Source organism: Octopus sinensis, linkage group LG20, assembly GCF_006345805.1.
Source record: "Octopus sinensis linkage group LG20, ASM634580v1, whole genome shotgun sequence".
Lineage (NCBI taxonomy): Eukaryota > Metazoa > Mollusca > Cephalopoda > Octopoda > Octopodidae > Octopus > Octopus sinensis.
In genome coordinates, this window is record NC_043016.1 from 10,889,042 (window position 1) to 10,912,746 (window position 23,705).

The window sequence follows — 23,705 nt, forward strand, 5'->3', positions numbered from 1 at the left end:
ATGTGATTTTTTTTTGCATGTATGGCTAAGTGGCACTCTCTCTCTCTCTCTTTCTCATGCACACAAACATAAAGAAAAGATGTATGCATATGTATTTATGTGTGTACGTATACATCACAACACACCCCTTCTTTCACTCTCTCTCACACGTCCATTTCATATGTGAATTTTTTTGCATGTATGGCTAAGTGGCACTCTCTCTCTCTCTCTCTCTCTTTCTCACACACACGTACACAAACATACAAAAAAGATGTATTTATGTGTGTACGTATACATCACAACACACCCCTTCTTTCACTCTCTCTCACACGTCCATTTCATATGTGAATTTTTTTGCATGTATGGCTAAGTGGCACTCTCTCTCTCTCTCTCTCTTTCTCACACACACGTACACAAACATACAAAAAAGATGTATTTATATGTGTACGTATACATCACAACACACCCCTTCTTTCACTCTCTCTCACACGTCCATTTCATATGTGAATTTTTTTGCATGTATGGCTAAGTGGCACTCTCTCTCTCTCTCTCTCTTTCTCACACACACGTACACAAACATACAAAAAAGATGTATTTATATGTGTACGTATACATCACAACACACCCCTTCTTTCACTCTCTCTCACACGTCCATTTCATATACATGTACATACATCTTCCACTTTAAAACAAAAGTTAATAAATCAAATTTTCTTACGGAAATTAATGAAAAACACCAGCTGATCCGAATGACAGTTCTGCAAGTCAAAAATGAAGGATGACCAAAAGAAAAACAAAAGAAGGAAAAAAAGACGTCAATCCAACACCAAGTGCTTCAACTGGTCATACACCACAAGGTTCAACAGAACTTAACTGAAGGAAACCAACACGTTTGCAGCATTACCAAAGGCGATGGTAAAGCTAAGACATTGGAAAAGCCAAGCATCTTCAACAGGCATCACTTGACACCTTGGTGAGGCGAGCTGCCAGCGATAACAAGGACTTTGCCATTAACTGCCAGTCCCTCTAAATGTCTCAAGTGCCAGAGGCTGGAAAAGATGGTTTACTGGGCAATCTTTCGTCTCTAGTAGACCTTTCCGTCGATTTCCGTAAAAATTTTTTTTTTTTTACATATGGGCTTGCGGGAACTTTTGAAGTAATGAGAGCGAAAGAGACTAAGAGAGAGCGATTGTATGACGAGGGAAGTTCTTTTGAAGTTACCGTGCATGGGAAGCTTTGATGTACATGTGTGTGTGTGTGTGTGTTTGATGGGGTGTGGGAGACAGACAGTATGTTGTGTAAGTGAAGTGCTTCTGTTAGTGTGTGTGAAGAGACAGAGAGAGTAATGTGTGAAAGAAAGAGATAACTGAAATTTTTTACTCGGTGTATGTGTATATGTATGTATATCACTTCAAAAGTTCCTGCAAGCCCATATGTAAAAAAAAAAAAAAATTTTTACGGAAATCGACGGAAAGGTCTACTAGAGACAAAAGATCGCCGTTTACTGATATTTTTGTGTTTTTCTTTTGTTTTCATAACTTTTCTTTTAGATTTTTGCCAAACTGCAAAACTTCTTTCTGTGACATAAAAAATTCAATCGAGAAAAAACGACTGTTATTAACACTTACCTTATTTCTGGTAAGAATTACGTTAAGGGTACATGTCTCTATGGAGTGTTCAGACGTTGCTCATTGATTTCACGAGCAGGCTGCTCCGTTGATCGAATCATCATCGTAACTGACGGAGTGCCAGTTATGTAAAATTTAAGGGTCAACTTTAATATAGAGAAGTCCCGACGTGACCCCTACATCGATATTAAGGGGAGGTAATCTAGTTTTACCAAAGCTACTCTAAATTTACATAAGCAGTCCTTGTGTAACTCAAAATGAATATATTTGAGAGGCGGCGAGCTGGCAGAAAAGTTAGTGCGCCGGGCGAAATGCTTAGCGGTATTTCGTCTGTCGTTACGTTCTGAGTTCAAATTCCGCCGAGGTCGAGTTTGCCTTTCATCCTTTCGGGGTCGATAAATTAAGTACCAGTTTCGCACTGGATCGATATAATCGACTTAATCCCTTTGTCTGTCCTTGTTTGCCTCCTCTATGTTTAGGGTAGTAAAGAAATATATATTTGAAGTGAGAGGTCTTGTTAACGATCCGCAGAAGTTGATACATTTTTTTGAAAAGTCACAGAGTATTACGCGCAAGAGATTTTAGAAGTACAGTATGTGGACGAATAATGACACTAATTGCTGATACAAGCTCAAAAGATGGGCTAAAATATTGTCATACAAGTCATAAAGGACAGAAGGAGTCAGTAAGGAGTGGAAGTTTTTTTTTTTTTTTTCGCGCCCGACATCACAAAATGCGTCTGAATAAACATTGCTGGACAGCAAATAGAGACTCGGACATTGCTTAGAAAATGTTTATAGTACGCACTAGGGATTTTGACCTTAAAATTTTTTTTTGGGGGGGGGGATACTTCAACCACTAAACCAACGCGCCTTCACTAAATTTTACAACTGTTTTTCAACTCCCACACAAGACAAAAATAAACAGGGTCTTTTTCAGAAATAAACTATAAAGTGGTGCTGCTGTGGACAAATTATAGTTATATGATAGAGTAAGGGAGGAAAAGAGATATTTTGGGTCTCATTACACTTTTCTTCAATTAAAAAATATTCTTTTCTACAATTTAAATGTTTGAAATTATCGTTTTATAGATACTTCTTTTAAAATTCTTTTTTCATTGTTCATGCATCAACTTGTGGTGTTTGATTCTTTCTTATTATTTTTTTTATTATAAGGGGTTAAAATTGTTTTTCTCTAGTTTTTTTAAATGTTAATTCCAAACTTTTAGGGGTTTTTTTTTGCAATGGCAGACGATGTCTGTGAGGGATTAAGATGTCACTGTGGAAGACCCCTCGACTCCACAGGCTTTCATGGTTTGTCTTGATGCCTAAATGCTGGTCGTTTTGCCTGTCACACCTAATCATTAAGCTGTTCCTGGCTCGGGTTGATATCCCCTCAGTTCTCAAGCGGGTGGGATAGACCAGAAGTGATAGGAAGAGATCAGATGGTCTTATTCCCTGGGTAAGAGATAGGTGCTTCATTTAGGACTCCTTTGCTTCCTCCCATATCTTGGATGCTGCGGTAAATGGGAGAATCACTGCTTTCATAGCCTAACGGAACGAAATCCTCAAATATCACGACTTGTGAGTGAAATATCTCTTCCGGCCTGTGGCGTTTGAGACGTTTGGAGAGGCTAGGTCATTAACAGCGAAGTTCTTGTCATCATTGGCATCTTGCCTTACCAAAGTTCCCGTGACGGTGCTTGGCTATTCTAACGCAGTAATACTGTGAGCATGTTGGCTTGATGACCGAGAAAAAAGTCATGGTAATAAAGTTACAATTTTGGCTAGGAAAAAAATGTCACAATTAACTTATGGTGGCTGGTAATAAAGTCACAATTAATTTATGGGATCCAGACAAAACCTCCCTAAACAAAACCCTGTGACGCTTTCCCTGTGACTTTTCTTTTTTTTTTACCTGAATACGTTGAACTTTGAGGTGTGCGGCCATTTAAGGCATTTGATACTGAATTGATGTTTTTTTTTTCTCCTTTCGGTACTACTTAAGAATGGTCCCGGTGCGCGCACTCGAGTATCCGTGCTAGCTAGTCGTGACTAATCGATCCTTACTTTATATTTTTGTTTTATTTACTTTGCTTAAAAAATTTTTTACTTTGTGTTTTTGTGTTTTATTTACTTTGCTAGGTAGTAGTTGTAGGATCGACTAGTCACGACTAGCAAGCGCGGATGCGCGCACCGGGACCATTCTTCTTAAATAGTACCTTCCTTTCTTCCTATTTTTCTTTTATTCATCGTTCGCTCATATTTGTGTTTTCTTTTCCTTCACTCGTGTGTTATGTTTTGGATATGGATTTTAAGGCGAATTATTTATATAACTACGTACAGGTACCTTTAATGTATGAAAATAATTCCAAATGTTTCAGAATATAATAAAATGACTAAAACTAATGAAAAACAGGAAATAAATTCAGAGGAGATTTCTGGGGGGGTTTTGTCTTTGTTTTGGTAGTAATGGTGGTGGTAGGGATGACGTTTAAAATACATGAATTTAAATTTTCCTTTCCTCTAAAATTTGTTTCAGAATATAGAATAGAATACCAATAAAAGGGAAAAGAAATTAATGATAATGGCTGTCATGGTGCAAGAGGGTACAGGGGAGAAGAGACGGAACATAGAAAAAAATTACCACATGGTTCTGGGTTCAGTTCCACTGCATGGCACTTTGGGTAAGTGTCTTCTACCATAGCCTCAGGCCAACCAAAGCCTTGTGAGTGGATCTGGTAGATAGAAACTGAAAGAAGTCCATCGTATGTGTGTGTGTGTGTTTGTCGCACCACCATCGCTTGACAACCGATGCTTGTGTGTTTATGTCCCTGTAACTTAGTGGTTCAGCAAAATACAAAAGACACAGTACTAGGCTTACAAAGAATAAGTCCTGGGGGTTGATTTGTTTAACTAAAGGCAGTACTCCAGCATGGCCATAGTCAAATGACTGAAACAAATAAAAGAATATACACACACATACACGACAGATTTCTTTGGGCTATGGGCTGCATGGTACTGTAATAAAAGACACTTCCCCAAGGTGCCACAAAGTGGGATTGAACTGAAAAACACATGATTAGGAAGCAAACTTTTTAATTATGCAGCCAAATTTATATAATACTAGCATTATGACCCGTCGTTGCCAGGTCATAGTGCTAGTGCATGTATATATGTGTACATATTACATGTACATCTAAATATATACATCTACACATAAAATACAAAGTTATATCTTGATATCGCTAGTAATAACAATACTCAAAATATATAACACACTGGAATTGTAAGCCCGTCTCTTGTAATTTCGATCAATTGCATCTTGTCCTCCCTCTTGTATAGAAGTGTGGCTACAATCCAGCCTACCTCAACTTCTGGGGGGGGGGGCATTTAAAATTTTTATCCGGCACGTCCTACGTCCCAGATATAAAGGTAAAAATAAAATATTTCCACTTTGCAAGTTCGAGTCGAGTACTCCCTTGCACGCTCCGTTGATTCGAACCTTGCTTATATTGTGGCGAATTTACCACCTCTGGTTAGATATCTTTCATAGTCGCACCAAGACACTTTTTGATGGTGCTTTCCTCCAGGTTGTTCAAATCTTCTGTTTTCTCTACATTGTATACTTTATAGACAATAGTCTTTTCTTCAATTTAATTTTTTATTATCCATCTGGACTATTCCATTTCTGCACGCTAATTTTATTTTTAATTTATTCCCATTCATGTGAAACCACTTATTCAAGTTCAAGTCATTGATGCAATTTTATACCAATTGCTGTTTTTACTTTTGTTATGTTACGATTACATTATACTTTAGTTTGGTTTTAATTATTACTTACTACATATAATTAAATTGTTATTATTATTTTTATTGTTAAAGTGAAAGTATCTGACATAAAATAGAGAAATGTTTTTGTTTCACTTTTAACACGTAATACTGAAATAGTGGAGAAGATATGATATTGCTATGGGCTCTAGGCAAGAAGTTGAACATTTTTTTTGCCCATGAAACTACATGGACCCTAAGTAAGGCATGTGTAAAATTTGAATGAAATTGGTTGTGTAGTTCTCAAGTTTTAGGGAAACACACAGACAGACAGACACACATTCTCAGTTTTATATATATAGAGATGTAGAAAATTTAAATAATAGATTACTCACGAAGAACAGCTTCTTGCTTCTTTTTTTCGAGTTTACGAATGAGCTGAGCAACTCCTGGGTCTTGGTACATATCAAATGCCAAGTCATCCAATGGCGAAATATAATCTGGCCTAGCAAAAACAAACAACAACAACAACAAACCGTATAGTATCACTGAGCAACTATAGACACACACCAACACACACATACATGTTTACATACAAGGAGCTATATATATATATATATATATATATATTATATAATATATATATGAGGAGTGCTGAAAAGTTCCTTGCTTTTGAGGATAAGCTAATTATGATTTTATTGAGCACATTCCCTTTCTCCAATTCACACATTTATTGCAACACTCCTTCAGAGTTTCTAAGCCCTATAAAAAAAACTCGGAAGGTTGGGCCTCCAACCAGGCCTTTCATGATACCCTTAAGGCCAGGAACTTTACAGCATTCCCTCATATGTATATATATATAAGGCATATATTACGTAATCAATACAGCAGTTTGGTGAAACACGTGTATGTTCCATAAAGAATTGAATACCATAGTTTTCTGTTAAGTTATTGTTTCTGTTATTTGGCTTATAATCCCTGGCAGGAGAGGCAGCAGGATTCAGCTCCATCTCCTTGTCATACTTCCAGAAACAGATCAGAAATGGTTACCAGAGAATTTCTAAGACTCTACCAGCCCCAATTTCTGGCCTCTTAAATCCCCTGATTATAATCCCAAGGATTATTATATGTGGGGTTCACTTGAGAAAGACACCAACTGGCTCTGCTTGCTACACCAAGGCTGAACTGGTGGTCAAGACTGAGGAGGCCCCTAATGATCTTCCTGGGTTTACAGTGAGGAACACATGGGCCAGGTTCCAGAATCACCCTTGAGGGGCTGAGGTAGAGGCTTAGGGTGGTTACTTTGACTAAACTCTTATCTCTCTCAGCTATACCCTAACTTGATATTTTTGATTTTTTTTTAAATGCTTTTATTTTAGGATGGGATGTTGTTTTTTTTTTTTCCTTTCAGGCAAATTGTCAAATTTAGCCTGAACATCCTGTACACATGCATGCTCACACACACACACACACGCACGCACACACACACACATACACACACATACACACACACACGTTATCATTTCACTTAATCATTGTTGTACTGATAACCCGTTGTTAGGACTCAATATACACACAAAAGTTATTAATTGATTTCATGTTGGCTGGATTGATTATTGATATGTGTTTATATGTGTTTATTGTCAAAACTGTGTCAGCATTTGACAAACACTAGATGTCTTCAAACTGCTTATTTACTAACCAGAATTAATATACCCTTAACAACAGTCGTACCTGTTGAGACACAACTACAGTTTTATTGTGTTTTGCTTTTGTTTACTTCCTACCTGAATTAAGGTTGTTTAACTTGAAACAGTAATTTACATGTTACTCCAGAGTGTACAAAATTGTTGAAATTTATGGACTTTGAATTGTGAAGAGTGGTGTATGACAGCATCCGACAGTCTGGTCGATACTGGGATGCTGTGATGAACTTTACTGAGGATAAATGAATTAAGGTGAATTGAGATATCGTTTAGTAAATTAATATTTGGCGTGTAAACATAGAATGATGAAAATCCATACGTTAAATAAAGATTATCGGGGAAATGTATGGTGTTGGTACGGGATGTGGGAATATGAGGCATGGTGAGCAAGTATCAGGGAGGACAAGACTGAGGTTGATAACATCCGGCTGCAGCACTGGATTAACCATTAAGCAAAATAAGCATGTACTCAGGGAATCAAGGGATAGTTGGTGGTGGTGGTGGTGGTGGGAGGCAACCACAGAAATGGTAAATGGTTTACAACACAAAAGAAATCACTTTAAACTTGCTGAAAAAATATTTGAAGTGGTTTATAGGATCATAAGATATAATTTCAAAGGGTTCATAGTGTCATGGCAAGTATCAAGTAGGCGCAGGAGTGGCTGTGTGGTAAGTAGCTTGCTTACCAACTACACATGGTTCCGGGTTCAGTCCCACTGCGTGGCACCTTGGGCAAGTGGCTCTTACTATAGCCTCGGGTCGACCAAAGCCTTGTGAGTGGATTTGGTAGATGGAAACTGAAAGAAGCCCGGCGTATATATGTATATATATATATATATGCGTGTCTGTGTTTGTCCCCCTAGCATTGCTTGACAACCGATGCTGGTGTGTTTATGTCCCCATTACTTAGCAGTTCGGCAAAAGAGACCGATAGAATAAGTACTGGGCTTACAAAAGAATAAGTCCCGGGGTCGAGTTGCTCGATTAAAGGCAGTGCTCCAACATGGCCGCAGTCAAATGACTGAAACAAGTAAAAGAGTATCTGATCAAAGAGTTTGCAATTAATTAAAAAAAAGTAGGAGAAAACTTTTCAAATATAAATAAAGTGGAAGTTTACAAAAATAAACATTATTTTCCATCTTATTGTTAGTTTTATTTCATTTCGAAAATTAAACATTTATGATTTATTATTGTCTATATTTTGAATTACGTTTACTTATAGGGATACCAAAATCTTTTCAGTGCGTAGGACTTCCAGGGGTCTTAATCCAGCCCTGACCAGCTACAAAAACCCATCTGTCTTTGGGATTCTGTCAAGCCTTCTCCACTCAAACTCATCTTCTAAAACAGATTCTTCTGTCGATCTCCTTCGACGCCCTACTTCTTTCCTTCACTCACCCCACATCACTGAACTGAAATTTTCTATGTCCAACTCATCCCCTGTCTTTAATCATCTGTCAACCCTCCTCCACCCGCTCTAACATACTTTTATTCATATAATTTGCCACAAGCGCATTACATAGATGTAGCTGCGGCCCGGACATTACATTAATGAGATGAAATAATAACCTATTTCTTTACTACCCACAAGGGGCTAAACACAGAGGGGACAAACAAGGACAGACACACGGATTTAGCTGATTACATCGACCCCCAGTGCCTAACTGGTACTTATTTAATCGACTCCGAAAGGATGAAAGGCAAGTCGACCTCGGCAGAATTTGAACTCAGAACATAGCGGCAGACGAAATACCTATTTCTTTACTACCCACAAGGGGCTAAACACAGAGGGGACAAACAAGGACAGTCACACGGATTAAGTCGATTACATCGACCCCAGTGTGAAACTGGTACTTATTTAATCGACCCCGAAAGGATGAAAAGCAAAGTCGACCTCGGCGGAATTTGAACTCAGAACGTAGCGGCAGACGAAGCACCGCTAAGCATTTCACCCGGCGTGCTAACGATTCTGCCAGCTCGCCGCCAATGATAACCGAAATTATGATATTAATGAGAGGAGCAAAAGATGCCCACAGATCTGCTTCTCTAACATACTTAGGGCAAAGTGCTTAGCGGTATTTCGTCTGTCGTTACGTTCTGAGTTCAAATTCCGCCGAGGTCAACTTTGCCTTTCATCCTTTCGGGGTCGATAAATAAAGTACCAGTTTTGCACTGGGGTCGATATAAGCGACTCAGTCCCTTCGTCTGTCCTTGTTTGTCCCCTCTATGTTTAGTCCCCTGTGGGCAATAAAAAAATATATACTTACCAAGCCACCCCATCCACATTTTATTCTTCTATTTTTATTCTCTTTTTCATATTCAGCTTAAACCTTGACCTCAAATCTCTCTCTCTCCTCCCAGCCATGTGGTTGGAAAACAGGCTTCTTACCACACTGCCACTCCTTCGCCTATGCAGACATTTATCACCAACAACACTGTAAACGTTTTTGTCTGTCGCCACCGCCACCGTTATAATATCATCTACTTATTTATTAATCGATATATTTGTGTGAACACTTAAACGGGTATGTGAACTGTATACCATGGAGAAATTATAGGTTGATGTGAAAAGAGTGAAAAAGAGAGAGAAATAACACTCTGATTAACGAATCAGACAACAGCAACAACAAGGGGTGAAGTAGGGGGGGGAACAGTAGCAGCAGGAAGGAGGAGTAAGTGGAGCAGCAGGAAGGAGAAGAAGTAGGAGGAAGAGGAGGAGAAGAAGAAGAAAAAGTAGGAGGAAGTGGAGCAGCAGGAAGGAGAAGAATTAGAAGGAGGAGGAGGAGAAGAAGAAGAAAAAGTAGGAGGAGGAGGTGGAGAAGTAGGAGGAAGAGGAGAAGAAGAAGAAAAAGTAGGAGGTGGAGCAGCAGGAAGGAGAAGAATTAGAAGGAGGAGGAGGAGAAGAAGAAGAAAAAGTAGGAGGAGGAGGTGGAGCAGCAGGAAGGAGAAGAAGTAGGAGGAAAAGAAGAAAAAGTAGGAGGAGGTGGAGAAGCAGGAAGGAGAAGAAGGAGGAGGAAGAGAAGGAGAAGAAGAAAAAGTAGGCGGAGGTGGAGCAGCAGGAAGGAGGAGAAGAAGAAGAAAAAGCAGGAGGAGTAGGTGGAGCAGCAGGAAGTAGAAGAAGTAGGAGGAAGAGAAGGAGAAGAAGAAGAAAAAGTAGGAGGAGGTGGAGAAGCAGGAAGAAGAATTAGAAGGAGGAGGAGGAGGTGGAGCAGCAGGAAGGAGAAGAATTAGGAGGAGGAGGAGAAGAAGAAAAAGTAGGAGGAGGTGGAGCAGCAGGAAGGAGAAGAAGTAGGAGGAAGAGAAGGAGAAGAAGAAGAAAAAGTAGGAGGAGGCGGAGCAGCAGGAAGGAGAAGAATTAGAAGGAGGAGGAGGAGAAGAAGAAGAAAAGTAGGAGGTGAAGCAGCAGGAAGAAGGAGGAGAAGAAGAATTAGGAGGAGGAGGAGGAGGGGAGAAGAAAAAGAAGAACAACAACGACAATAGCAACAACGAAAACACAAGTAAAACAACAAATACCTATTAAATCCAGCCAAAGGAGATTCTTTGTCTTGGTTTGGGATTTCTTCCGGATCCATCACCTAAAGATAGAGAATGATTATAATTACAATCTTTGAAATCAAAATTCTCTGATTTCCTTGTTCCAAACTATAAGCTTTAAGTTCCATTAAGATCTTTATTTGTCCTGACACTGGAAATTCTAAGTTCTATAGAATCTTCATAGGGGAGAATTCCAAATTCTGTCATATATTCATATATGTTAGAATTACATTGGATGTTCTGAACCAGCATTTCTAGGCACAGGAGTGGCTGTGTGGTAAGTAGCTTGCTTACCAACCACATGGTTCCGGGTTCAGTCCCACTGCGTGGCACCTTGGGCAAGTGTCTTCTACTATAGCCTCGGGCCGACCAAAGCGCTGTGAGTGGATTTGGTAGACGGAAACTGAAAAGAAGCCCGTCGTATATATGCATATATATATATATATATGCGTGCGTGTATGTTTGTGTGTCTGTGTTTGTCCCCCTAGCATTACTTGACAACCGATGCTGGTGTGTTTACGTCCCCGTCACTTAGCGGTTCGGCAAAAGAGACCGATAGAATAAGTACTGGGCTTACAAAGAATAAGTCCCGGGGTCGAGTTGCTCGATTAAAGGTGGTGCTCCAGCATGGCCGCAGTCAGATGACTGAAACAAGTAAAAGAGTAAAGAGAGCCATTTTGTTTTGTTTTTTTTTTGTCACATGTCCTAAATAACTAAACATATGACACAGGTGTGGCTGTATGATAAGAAACTTGCTTCTCAATTACATGGTCCCGGGTTCAGTCCCAGTGTGTGGTACCTTGCACAAGTGTCTGCTGCAATAGCCTCAGGTCAACCGAAGCCTTGTGATAGGATTTGTAGACAGAAACTGAAATGAAGCCTGTTGTGTGTGTGTGTGTGTGTGTGTATGTGGTTGGCATTAGGAAGGGCATCCAGCTGTAGAAACCTTGCCAGAATGGATTGGAGCCTGGTGCAGCCTCCTGGCTTGCTAGTCCTCAGTCAAACCATCCAACCCATGCCTGCATGGAAAGCGGATGTTAAATGATGATATGTATATATATTACATATCATATATATTATATATATATATATATATATATATATGACTGTGTAGAAAAAGCTTGCTTCCGATCACATGGTTCTGGGTTCAGTCCCGCTGCGTGGCACCTTGGGCAAGCGTCTTCTACTATAGCTTCAGGCCAACTAAAGCCTTGTGAGTGGATTTGGTAGGCAAAAACTGAAAGAAGTCCATCTTGCACCCTAGTGTCACGGAAATGGCACCCGTGCCAATGGAACATAAAAGTACCCATTACACTCTTCGGGTATGCCAAATTAGACTGGAGTCTAAACCAACCAACCCATGCCAGCATGCGCGAAGGATATTAGATGAGGAGGAAGAGGAGGATCATATATATGTGTGTGTGTCCATCACCACTTGACAACCAGTGTTGGTGTGTTTACGTCCCCATAGCTTAATGGTTCAGCAAAAGAGACTGATGGAATAAATAGCAGACTTGAAAAAAAAAAAGTCCTGAGGTTGATTTGTTTGCCAGAAACACGTCACAGCGCTGCTACAGCATGGCCACAGTCTAATGACTGAAACAAGTAAAAGAATAAAAGTGGAAAGCTAAAAGCAAGCAAGTAACTTGTGATGAACAGAGCATATATTTAATATAGGCCTACACTCACCTGACTGCAATAACTGGTCCCAGGGCATGAAACTTTACTAAAATATCTTCATAACATGAAGAATCATATAAAAAATTGATTGCCCAGGTGTGGCTGTGTGCTAAGAAGCTTGATTCCCAACCACAATGCTCCAGGTTCTGTCCCACTGCATGGCAGCTTGGGCAAGTGTTTTCTACTATAGCCTCAGTCAAACCAAAGCCTTATAAGTGGATTTGGTAAACAGAAAAATGCCTGTTGTATATATGTGTGTGTGTGGGGGGGTTACATTTGTGTAGGTGTGTGGGTGTGTTTGTCCCCCACCACTGCTTGACAACTGGTGTTTACATCCCTGTAACTTAGCAGTTCAGCAAAAGAGACTGATAGAATAAGTACTGGGTTTAACAAAAAAAAAATTAAGTCCTGGGGTTAATTCATTCAACTATAAATACTTCAAGGTGGTGCTCCAGCATGGCCACAGTCAAATGACTGAAACAAGTAAAAGAGAAAAAAGATTACATCCGTTTTGATAAATGATTTTGACATATTTCCACAAGTGTTTCGTACTTGATTTTCCTCTTCAGTGTTGGGTTTCATGTGCGGGAGTTTTAAAAACTTCGTTTTTGGATCTTAAAAATGTTTGTTCTTTTAAATGTGTTTGCTGAGACTGATGTAAAAGTTAGATAAATTGAATGAAGTTGAGGGTTATTTTCTCCTTTTATTTCTTAAAAAACAAAAAAAGACGAAACTGGAAATGATGTAATTTGAGGTTTTCCTGTATATACCTCTATCTTTGCTTATCTTTGATGCTTTCATCACTGAACTTAGATAACACAGCACATACAATTGTGAACCGTGTCATGTTTCTCATAAATTGATGAGATAACATGGGGTGGCAATGATACTTTGTAGTTACTTATTTTCTTATTTACTGATTATGTTATTAAATTTTACACTAAACATCATTCCAACCATGAAACAATAACATAATATGTGATCAATATGTTGATCAGAATATTGATATATTAGATCAATATTTCGTCAGTCCTCTTTACACTTAAAATATTGAAATATTTTGTGTCTTGAGATGTCATATCTCAGCATTGATCTTATTATGCTCATCAACCATTTTTAGTTGTAACACTATCAATTTTTATGACTCATGTTCTTTATGTAAAGATGTTTATGACGTAGGCATACGACAATCGTTCTGAAAAATTCACAAAATCCAGGCACTTTCCTAAACACAAAAAGGAAAATTTCTGGAAGCTCTCCTCATGAATGGAAATTTATTTTGACAATGTTGTCATGCCTACTTCTGGATTACAGAACGACATATATACATATTGCTTATGCACTTTACCCATGGCCTACACCAATCCATGGGAAATAACTCCTCTTTCTTCCTTGAAAATGTTATAATTTTTTTACTACGTTTTATGCCATTTCTTTTAAATAAAACCTCGCCACTCAACATAGAAGAGATTATGCACTTTCAGCCATTATGTCTGAAGTGTTCTCAATACCGCTTAAGTGCGACAGTCAGCATGAAACTGCCATTAACATTCTAACTAGTTATATATCATTACCAGTAATATGCTGTTGGACAATATATAAAAATATAACCTCTCTATTACTGATATTGAGCGTATCTGTTTTCTTAAATTTTTAAGAAGTTGTACTTGTTGGATAGATTTGTATAAGAAAATATGGATAATATAAAACTCTCCCGCAGTAAATTTGATTATAACAATCTGCAAATTTATTTGTTTCAAAAACCATAGGGAGAGGACATTTGTAAAATGACCTTTAGTGTGAGGGGACACTGAACCACAAAAGCATGAGGAAAACTGAGCTAGAATATTCTTGTGAAGAACAGCAACAGTGAATGATATCGGTTTTGACAGATGTAAAATATAAGAGTCAAAGTAGCTTTATTCTTACTGGAGTAGATTCTTCTTGTAGCCTGTCACCAATAATGTTGATAGCAACCACACTGATCTACATAGAAAAAAAAAACAAGAGAAAAAAATTACAGAAATTATATTGTGTTCCCAATGGCATCAAAGCTAAGTAATTAAGAATAGACTAATGAGCTAACATAATGTTGTGAAACCATAAAATCATTTCGACATATTTTCACATGTATTTTATTTGATTTTGCAATTCAGTATTGATTTTTAAGTGTTTTTTTTTTTAAATTTATATATTTTTAAATATATTTGCCGGAACAGGTGTAAAGTTGGATAAATTGATTGAAGGTGAGGTTTATTTTTTTCCCCATTTATTTCTTAAAAGACAAAGCAGAAAATGATATTAGACAGGTAGTGAGAGCAAAAACATAATAATTGAGTGTTAATGATACTTCTTTTCAAAAAAGAGCAAGGGAGAGAATTTTTTGATTCATAATTAAAAATTCATTATTAGCAACAAAAACGGCAATCTGTATCTCTTACTCAATGTAGATACACTGTAAGAAAGCCACAATACTTAAGTATAGATATTTAAGAATCTATAGTAGATTCTTAAGAAAGAATCTACTATAGACATATAGTGCTAAAAAATACAGAAGTACCAGCAGCAGGTAAAAAGTGTGACAGTAATAGCAGCAATGGTGGAACTGCTAGATCATGTGATTCTTGTGAAGCAAGTCATAAAAGGCGGCAATATGATGTAATGATCGTCTGCCCAAACAAGCACAATTGTTGGTATCCCATTGGTTAGAATTACTGCCCATATATAAATTCTAAACTTTCGTCAAAGAAATCTTTCACAAAATACAGTTCTTAGAATTCAGATATGAGCAGTTATAAAAACCCTGATTTTGGGGAAATTACTCAGTGATCATAGGATGTTACTAAACTCCACAACACTCACTCCTTGAGATATTGGCTATTTTTTAAGCCATGTCTATGACTTATGGTCAGTAAATAATGTAAACCTGCATATTTGTATATCTTCAACAGCAAGTATCCACTATCATTGCATGCTTGTGCCTTTTAACACTATATGAGATGCTTTCTCAAGACAAATATTGCAGTAGTATTGTGCTTTCTTAAAGTATATCCACATTGAGTAGGATATATAGATTGCTTTATAATTAAAAATTAAATGAAGATATATTACTCTTTTACTTGTTTCAGTCATTTGACTGCGGCCAGCTGGAGCACCGCCTTTAATCGAGCAAATCGACCCCAGGACTTATTCTTTTGTAAGCCCAGTACTTATTCTATCGGTCTCTTTTGCCGAACCGCTAAGTGACAGGGACATAAACACACCAGCATCGGTTGTCAAGCAATGCTAGGGGGACAAACACAGACACACAAATACACACATGCATATATATACATATATACATATATACGACGCGCTTCTTTCAGTTTCCGTCAACCAAATCCACTCACAAGGCTTTAGTCGGCCCGAGGCTATAGTAGAAGACACTTGCCCAAGATGCCACGCAGTGGGACTGAACCCGGAACCATGTGGTTGGTAAGCAAGCTACTTACCACACAGCCACTCCTGCGCCAAAATATATTGTAGAAGTGAGTTTGATAGGTGCAGTAATTAATCATTCTTTAGTTATTTAGTTTGTTTTGGCCATTACAGCTAAGACCATACTGGAGCATCATCCTCAAGTGTGAATATTCTTTGTCCCTTTTTATTTGTCTCTCCCTCTTTATACATCCAGTTAGTGACAGTGTGATGGCGTAAGAAATCATAACTGTTATCATCTGTATTGTAATTTAATCATATACCTAACAGCTGTAAGGTTAAAGAACTGAATTACAAACGACACAGTCACGAGTTCAAATCTTGCTATTACTAAAATGACTTGTGTTAACCGGAGCTGCTTTGTCTTTTACTTCTGCAACTCAGACATTCCTGACCCCCTTCCTCTCTCAACCATCTGGCAACCTTGTTTTGTCATGACCATCCAGGTCCCACACTAATCACTGTATCCAGTGCTTCATCCTTACAAACAGGATTAAGGCCTCCAAAGTCATGGACACTGACCCAGTGAGTAAAAGAAAAGAAAAATCACTGTGTTGTGCCACAATACACAAAACTGTTAACTTGTTTCAGAAAAATACCCCCCCCCCCACATGTATTATGTGTCTCATTCTTCATGGTTGATGATGCATGATTAATACAAAACAATGTGGCTCTCGTGCCGGTGGCACGTAAAAAGCACCCGCTACACTCTCGGAGTGGTTGGCATTAGGAAGGGCATCCAGCTGTAGAAACTCTGCCAGATCATACTGGAGCCTGGTGCAGCCACCTGGCTCGCCAGTCCTCAGTCAAACCCTCCAACCCATGCCAGCATGGAAAGCGGATGTTAAACGACGACGATGATGATGATGAATGTAAATAAATAAATATTACATTTCAGAAAATAATCTGAATGCTAAAGGATTGAACATTTAGCACAGTATTTCTCAACCATTTTTTCCCTCTGGACTTCTTTGATTCCCGTTTACACAGATGGCCATTCCTAACCTTTTGATATTCCAAAAAATCCTACTATATTTTTATAATAAAGTATTATTACAAATTTTATATAAAAACAATTGTTAAAATATTTTGTGCATTGTAGAAATATAACTGATTTATAGCAGATAAATTTTAACAACAAAATCTTACATGGACCCTGGTTCAGAACCATTGCTTTAGCATCCAAACTAGCCATATCCAACCCAAATATTCTATCTGTTTTATGTTCAATCTGGCCATATCCAGTTTTTCATTTCTTTTATGTTAAAACCACCCAGATCCAGCCTCCCACACCAACCTTTAATGTCATTCTAAAATAAAGAAATTTACATCATTAAAATCTCAAAGCTATGAGATAATGCAGGATTAATTTCATACAATGTAAGTAAATATGCATTACTTTTGACAGAATAACCTTTTCTACTCTAGGTACAAGGCCTGAAGTTTTGGGGGAGGGGGCCAGTCAATTACATCGACCCCACTATGCAACTGGTACTTAATTTTTCGACCCTGAAAGGATGAAAGGCAAAATCAACCTTGGCAGAATTTGAACTCAGAGCATAATGACAGATGAATTACTGCTAAGCATTTCGCCTGGCATGCTAATATTTCTGCCAGCTTGCTGCCTTTAATATTCTTTTCTACTCTAGGCACAAGGCTTGAAGTTTTGGGGGAGGGGGCCCAGTCAATTAAATCAACTCCAGTATGCAACTGGTACTTAATTTATCAACCCCAAAAGGATGAAAGGCAAAGTCGACCTCAGTGGAATTTGAACTCAAAACATAAAGACAGATGAAATACCACTAAGCATTTTGCCCAGCATGCTAACATTTCTGCCAACTTGCCGCCTTACTTTTGACGGAATAATCCAAACGCAAAAGGATTAAGTTATTCCAGTGGTGCATTGGCAGAGTCTTTGGAATATGAAAATGAATGCTTTGTTGTATTTGTTCTGAGATTCTGCTAAGTCCAAACCTCACCAACACCAATTCTACCTTTCATCCTTTCAAGGCTGATAAATAAATAGCAGTCAAGTACTAGAACCAGTTTTTTTATCTCTTTCTCTCTTCCTACATGAAATAGACTGTAGTCAGACATTGAAAAGAATGGAATCCATCAAACTTGAAAATCTGTCCAAGACATGCCATATATATCAGAATGTTGTCTCTATAACTCCATCAGGTGTTGCAAATCCAATGTAACACTAACAGAAGCGTCAGAGCCAAATTTTCAGTCGAAGGTGAAATAACTTTGTTCTTTCCTTCTTCAAGTTTTAGTGTGGGGAACGTTGAGTGTAGGGAAAGATTGGCAAGCTGGCAGAAACATTAGCACACCGGGCGATATTCTTTGTGGTATTTCGTCTGCCGCTGAGTTCTGAGTTCAAATTCTGCTGAGGTCGACTTTGCCTTTCATCCTTTTGGAGTTGATAAATTAAGTACTAGTTATGCACTGGGGGTTGATGTAATCGACTTAATCCGTTTGTCTGTCCTTGTTTGTCTCCTCTATGTTTAGCCCCTTGAGGGCAATAAAGAAATAAGATTGGCCAGAGATGTAATAGAAAATATTTGTCCAGGGTGCCATGCAGTGAAACTGAACCTGATACCACATGGTTGGGAAGTAACCTTCTTAACCACACAACCATACATGTACCAATAAATATATGTGAATGTGTGTATATGTGCAGGTAAAGTGAACAAGGTAAAGTCACTTTCTCGTGTCATGCCGACTCATAAGGGCCAGTTTCCCAGTTTCCATAGCAAATAATAAATTCTCCCAATGGATGGGACCCCAGTCCATCACAGGATTACTCATTTTTTTGCCACCTGAGTGGAGTGGAGCAAAGTGAAATGAAGTGTCTTGCTCAAGGACACAATGTGTCACCAGGTCCAGGAATCGAAACCACAATCTTATGATCACAAGTCCAACACCCTAACCAATAAACCACATGTACCTCCACATATGTGTGAAAATGTGTGTGTATTTGTGTGTGTGTCTGTGTGTGCAAGTATGTGTGTGTAATCAAATTACCTGATTGTATAGATTGTATTTGTTAATATAGTTCTTGTGCAAGTTTAGCTTCAGGAACATCCCCGTGGCATCAACATGAACTGATTTGAGCTCCCGAACACGAAAGTCTGTCTTCTCATTGTTTGCCAAAGATATGTAACTGGAAATAGAAAAATCATGATTATTAAATCATTGCTTTAAAAGTAAAATGAACATAAAATATTTTTAGCAGTGAAAATCCACGTAGATAAAGGCTATAAATGATAATTTGTAAATATTTGATAGAAAAATCAAAGGCTGTCTGTGAGACTTGAACCCACACCTCTAGACATGACAGATGTTTTAGGGAAAATGCATTACAGTATTTAACTATGGCCCTTTACATCCTTAGATCAAATGTGACCTTTGTCTTTCTGGGTTTCTTAAAATGAAGTACTCATCAATTACAAGGTGAGTAAATTTTATTATTATTATTATCATGGAGGCGCAATGGCCCAGTGATTAGGGCAGCGGACCCCCTCTCATAGAATCGTGGTTTCGATTTCCAGACCAGGCATTGGTCCACGAGGCTCCAGCAGGGGGTGGTGGTGAACCCTGCTGTACTCTTTCACCACAACTTTCTCTCACTCTTTCTTCCTGTTTCTGTTGTACATGTATTTCAAAGGCCCAGCCTTGTCATACTCTATGTCACATTGAATCTACCCGAGAACTGTTAAGGGTAGACATGTCTGTGCAGTGCTTAGCCACTTACACATTAATTTCATGAGCTGGCTGTGCCATTGATTGGATCAACCGGAACCCTCGTCATCGTAACCAACGGATTGCCACTACTATTATTATTATCACTCTGTTTTTCAGAAGGCAGCAAGCTGGCAGAATCATTAGCATGCTGGACAAAATACTTAGCAGTATTCCACCTGTCACTACATTCTGAGTTCAAATTCTGCTGAGGTCAATTTCGCCTTTTGGGGTCGACGTAATAAGTACCAGTTGAGCACTGGGTTTGATATAATTGACTGTACCCCTCCCACCAAATTTCAGGCCTTGTACCTTTTAGATGTATGTATTCGTTATGTATTGCAAGAAACAGGTTTCTTTCTTTAACATTTTCCATAGTTCAAACCTACACATGTTAATGTGTGAAAAACAAAATAGGAATTTTGAAAGAAGTTTCTGTAAAGCTAGTTTTGAAACATCGAATGGCTATGAGGATCCACCAGAATAAAATAGTAATAAAAAGGGGTCCATAGATAAAAAATGGTTGACAACCCCTGCTTTAGATGTATGTATTGGTAAGTATAGCAAGAAACAGCTGGGTTTCTTTCTGTAACATTTTACTTTGTTCAACCGACACAAGTTAATATGTGAAAAACAAAATAGGAATTTTGAAAGAAGTTTCTATAAAACTAGTTTTTAAACAACAAATAGCTATGGGGGTCCACCAGAATAAAATAGTAGTCAGAGGGGTCCAGAGATAAAAAAAAAAAGTGGTTGAGAAACCCTGATCTAGACTGTAGACTGGAGAACAACAATGGCCACCATAGAGGTAGAAAAGGCAAGGAAAGGAGACAATGTGTTTATGGATCCGAGGTTGGAGAAGAGTCTGTTTGATCAGAACTAACCAAGATCTTAACAACAATAAATATTGGTGTCTCTGGCCATGAGACTGAGCTCTTCTTAATAACACAGGCCATCTAATAATAATAGGTATCCTTGGGTAATACCACTCAACATTGTAGGCAGGGGTAGCATAGTAAAACTGACCAATGTTTCATTGATTTGCAGGGTTGAGCTCACATCTTTCCAAAAATTGCTGTCACATTTTCTTAAAATCACACTTTTCTTAAAATCCCACCCTAACATAATATAAGGGTGGATAATGTAGTCCAAGATATACTATATTTTATTTCATAATGGGCGACCATGACTGGAAGGCTTTTGATCATAGGGTTATACCTTCAGTACTAACCTGAGCCTAAATATTATTTTAACAGGCTTGGTTAGAATTGGTTGATAAAGCTGGTTTGTGTTCCAATGTATGTGTGCATGTAGACAAAGGAAGAAATGAGAAAACCAGGAGGATAAAATGTGATGATTTATTCGACCCGTTAAAGAAAGGGTATTCTTATCTCATTTATGTCTTGTCCTAGCATAGAAAACATATATCAAAACGCACACAGATGACCTAGGAATGAAAACCATGGTCTTGTGTTCATGTGTGTAACATTCTGGCCTCTTAGTTACACATCTTTACACCTTTACACACACACAAACATGCATATGGCAAAGTTGATAGAATACCTCTTGAAGGAACGGTCAGAATATATACGCAATGGTTTAACATGCAGATGGTACATAATGATGATGGATGCGATATAGAATAGAAAAACAAAAAAAAGTGACATTATATAGGCGCAGGAGTGGCTGTGTGGTAAGTAGCTTGTTTACCAACCACATGGTTCTGGGTTCAGTCCCACTGCGTGGCACCTTGGGCAAGTGTCTTCTGCTATAACCCCAGGCCGACCAATGCCTTGTGGGTGGATTTGGTAGACGGAAACTGAAAGAAGCCCGTCGTATATATGTATATATATGTGCGTGTATGTTTGTGTGCCTGTGTTTGTCCCCCTAGCATTGCTTGACAACCGATGCTGGTGTGTTTATGTCCCCGTCACTTAGCGGTTCGGCAAAAGAGACCGATAGAATAAGTACTGGGCTTACAAAAGAATAAGTCCCGGGGTCGAGTTGCTCGATTAAAGGCGGTGCTCCAGCATGGCCACAGTCATAATGACTGAAACAAGAGAAAAAGAAAAAAAAAAAGAGAAAAAGAAAAAAAGAAAAGTGACATAACTTCTGCTGGAGGATAGGAACAAATGTACACACGTCAAATGATACCAAAGGCTGCCTGTGAAATAAATCTCTCAGCTGTTGATTCAAACTCGACCACACAACCCACCTCGCTATAGAAATAGCAGGAAGGGACTCCAGTGAAGAGGCATAAATTTCCCATGCTTGGCTGGTCTGTCATGTGATGAGATGAGAGCCAGAAGGGCGAGATCGGTATATAACTCATCATGTGACCAGGTCATGTGATGACTTCCAGAAAACACAATGTACGAGCTAACATCATCATCATCATCATCATCATCATCGTTTAACGTCCGTTTTCCGCGCTAGCATGGGTTGGACGGTTCGACCGGGGTCTGGGAAGCCAGGAGGCTGCACCAGGCTCCAGTCTGATCTGGCAGTGTTTCTACAGCTGGATGCCCTTCCCAACGCCAACCACTCCGTGAGTGTAGTGGGTGCTTTTTACGTGCCACCTGCACAGGTGCCAGGGGGGGGGGAGTCTGGCATCAGCCACGATCGGTTGGTGCTTTTAACGTGCCACCGGCACGGAAGCCAGCCAAGGCGGCGCTGACATTGGCCACGTTCTGATGGTGCTTTTTATGTGCCACCGGCACAGAAGCCAGTTGAGGCGGCGCTGGCATCGGATCCTTATTTAAGCTTAAACAAGCAAACTGTGAACATATACTTGCTACAGTATCAACATCAGCAACTAAGTTGGTTTGTCTTTGACACATTGCCATTATGTTTCCCTTAAATATTGAAACCTATTCAACCCCATCTCTAATGAAATTTAGCAAAAACATGTGCTGTGTATTTGTTGGAGTATTATTTATTTTTATTTTTCTCATATATACAGTTAGTTACTTACCCAAGGCATACATATCGGACGTTTTTTAAGTCGAGAGGCTCATTTTCAGGAATATCTCCAACAAATATTTCAATCTTGGAGGCTGAAATGTATAAAAAGAAATTTGCATTAATATTTCAACCAACATAAGGCAGCGAGCTGGCAGATATGTTAGCACGCTGGGTGAAATGCTTAGCGGTATTTCGTCTGTCTTTATGTTCTGAGTTCAAATTCTGCCAAGGTCGACTTGGCCTTTCATTCTTTCAGGGTCAATAAATTAAGTACCAGTAGATCTAATCTCAACTGGCCTCACTCCCCCAAAATTTTGGGCCTAGTGCCTAGAGTAGAAAAGAATATTTCAACCGACGTCATCTTCATTTAGCATCCGCTTTCCATGCTAGCATGGGTTGGACATCCCAACAGAGAACAAATATCTAATCTCTCCACAGCATTTCTTGTTTCCTTCTTGAGTGAGGAAAGTTCTAATGAGTTAACCGGAGGAAAGAAAATTTCTCTTTCTTTTGTTAATGACACAAAATGATGTTTCCAATAGTATAATAGTATAAACTATTGGTCATGAGGTGAACATAACTTTAACATCACAAGTATTTTCTACACAATCCTACTTAAGTTGAATATTTACTTCGAATAAATTATTCACATTGTTTGGGATTAACTATGCATTATCTTGTAGCTAAGAGATTTCAATGATGTGGACGTTTAGTTTTAGAATGACATTGTAGGGTAATTGTAAGAGATTGGATCTGCTTAGTTTTAATAAAACAGATAAAATATTTGGGCCGGATGTGGCAGGATTAAATGAGTAAAGGGTCAATTTAATTGGAAACAGTGTGAAGTGATGGTTGTTATTTCTTGGCCTATTCATCATAAAGCAAATACAGACTACAGAGGAAAAGGCAAGCCACTGGATTTGATTAAAAAGAGATGATGAGCAATGGCTAGAAGGACATTGAGTGAAACCAAGTAACCAGTTGATCTAGCAAGCAGGACACCATCTCAGTAAGGAGGGCCAGTGCACAATAATGCTGTCAAGAGGAAGGCTCCAAAATGGCATGCATTTTCTCCTGATGACCCCATAAGCCTGCTAGCATCCAGTATACAGAACTTTCAAATGCAAGTTGTTTGCAATATGTATCATCATCATCATCATCATTTAAGTCCGTTGTCCTTGCTGGCATGGGTTGGATGGTTTGACCAGAGGCTGATAAGCTGA

At 38.7% G+C, this 23,705-nt stretch overlaps 1 protein-coding gene across 1 annotated transcript in view; it reads right to left on the bottom strand.

The window, feature by feature from the left end:
* The window catches only part of LOC115222571 (centrosomal protein of 104 kDa-like), a 185,608-nt gene extending 162,752 nt beyond the window's left edge, over positions 1-22,856 (bottom strand). Inside the window, exons 1-6 of the mRNA XM_029792847.2 lie at positions 22,835-22,856; positions 22,493-22,574; positions 18,802-18,940; positions 14,227-14,283; positions 10,597-10,658; positions 5,773-5,882 (exon numbers count right to left, since the gene is read on the bottom strand). Of these exons, the coding sequence (XP_029648707.2) occupies positions 5,773-5,882; positions 10,597-10,658; positions 14,227-14,283; positions 18,802-18,940; positions 22,493-22,574; positions 22,835-22,856 (472 nt within the window). The remainder of the gene's footprint in view (positions 1-5,772; positions 5,883-10,596; positions 10,659-14,226; positions 14,284-18,801; positions 18,941-22,492; positions 22,575-22,834) is intronic.
* Positions 22,857-23,705: the final 849 nt, after the last annotated feature.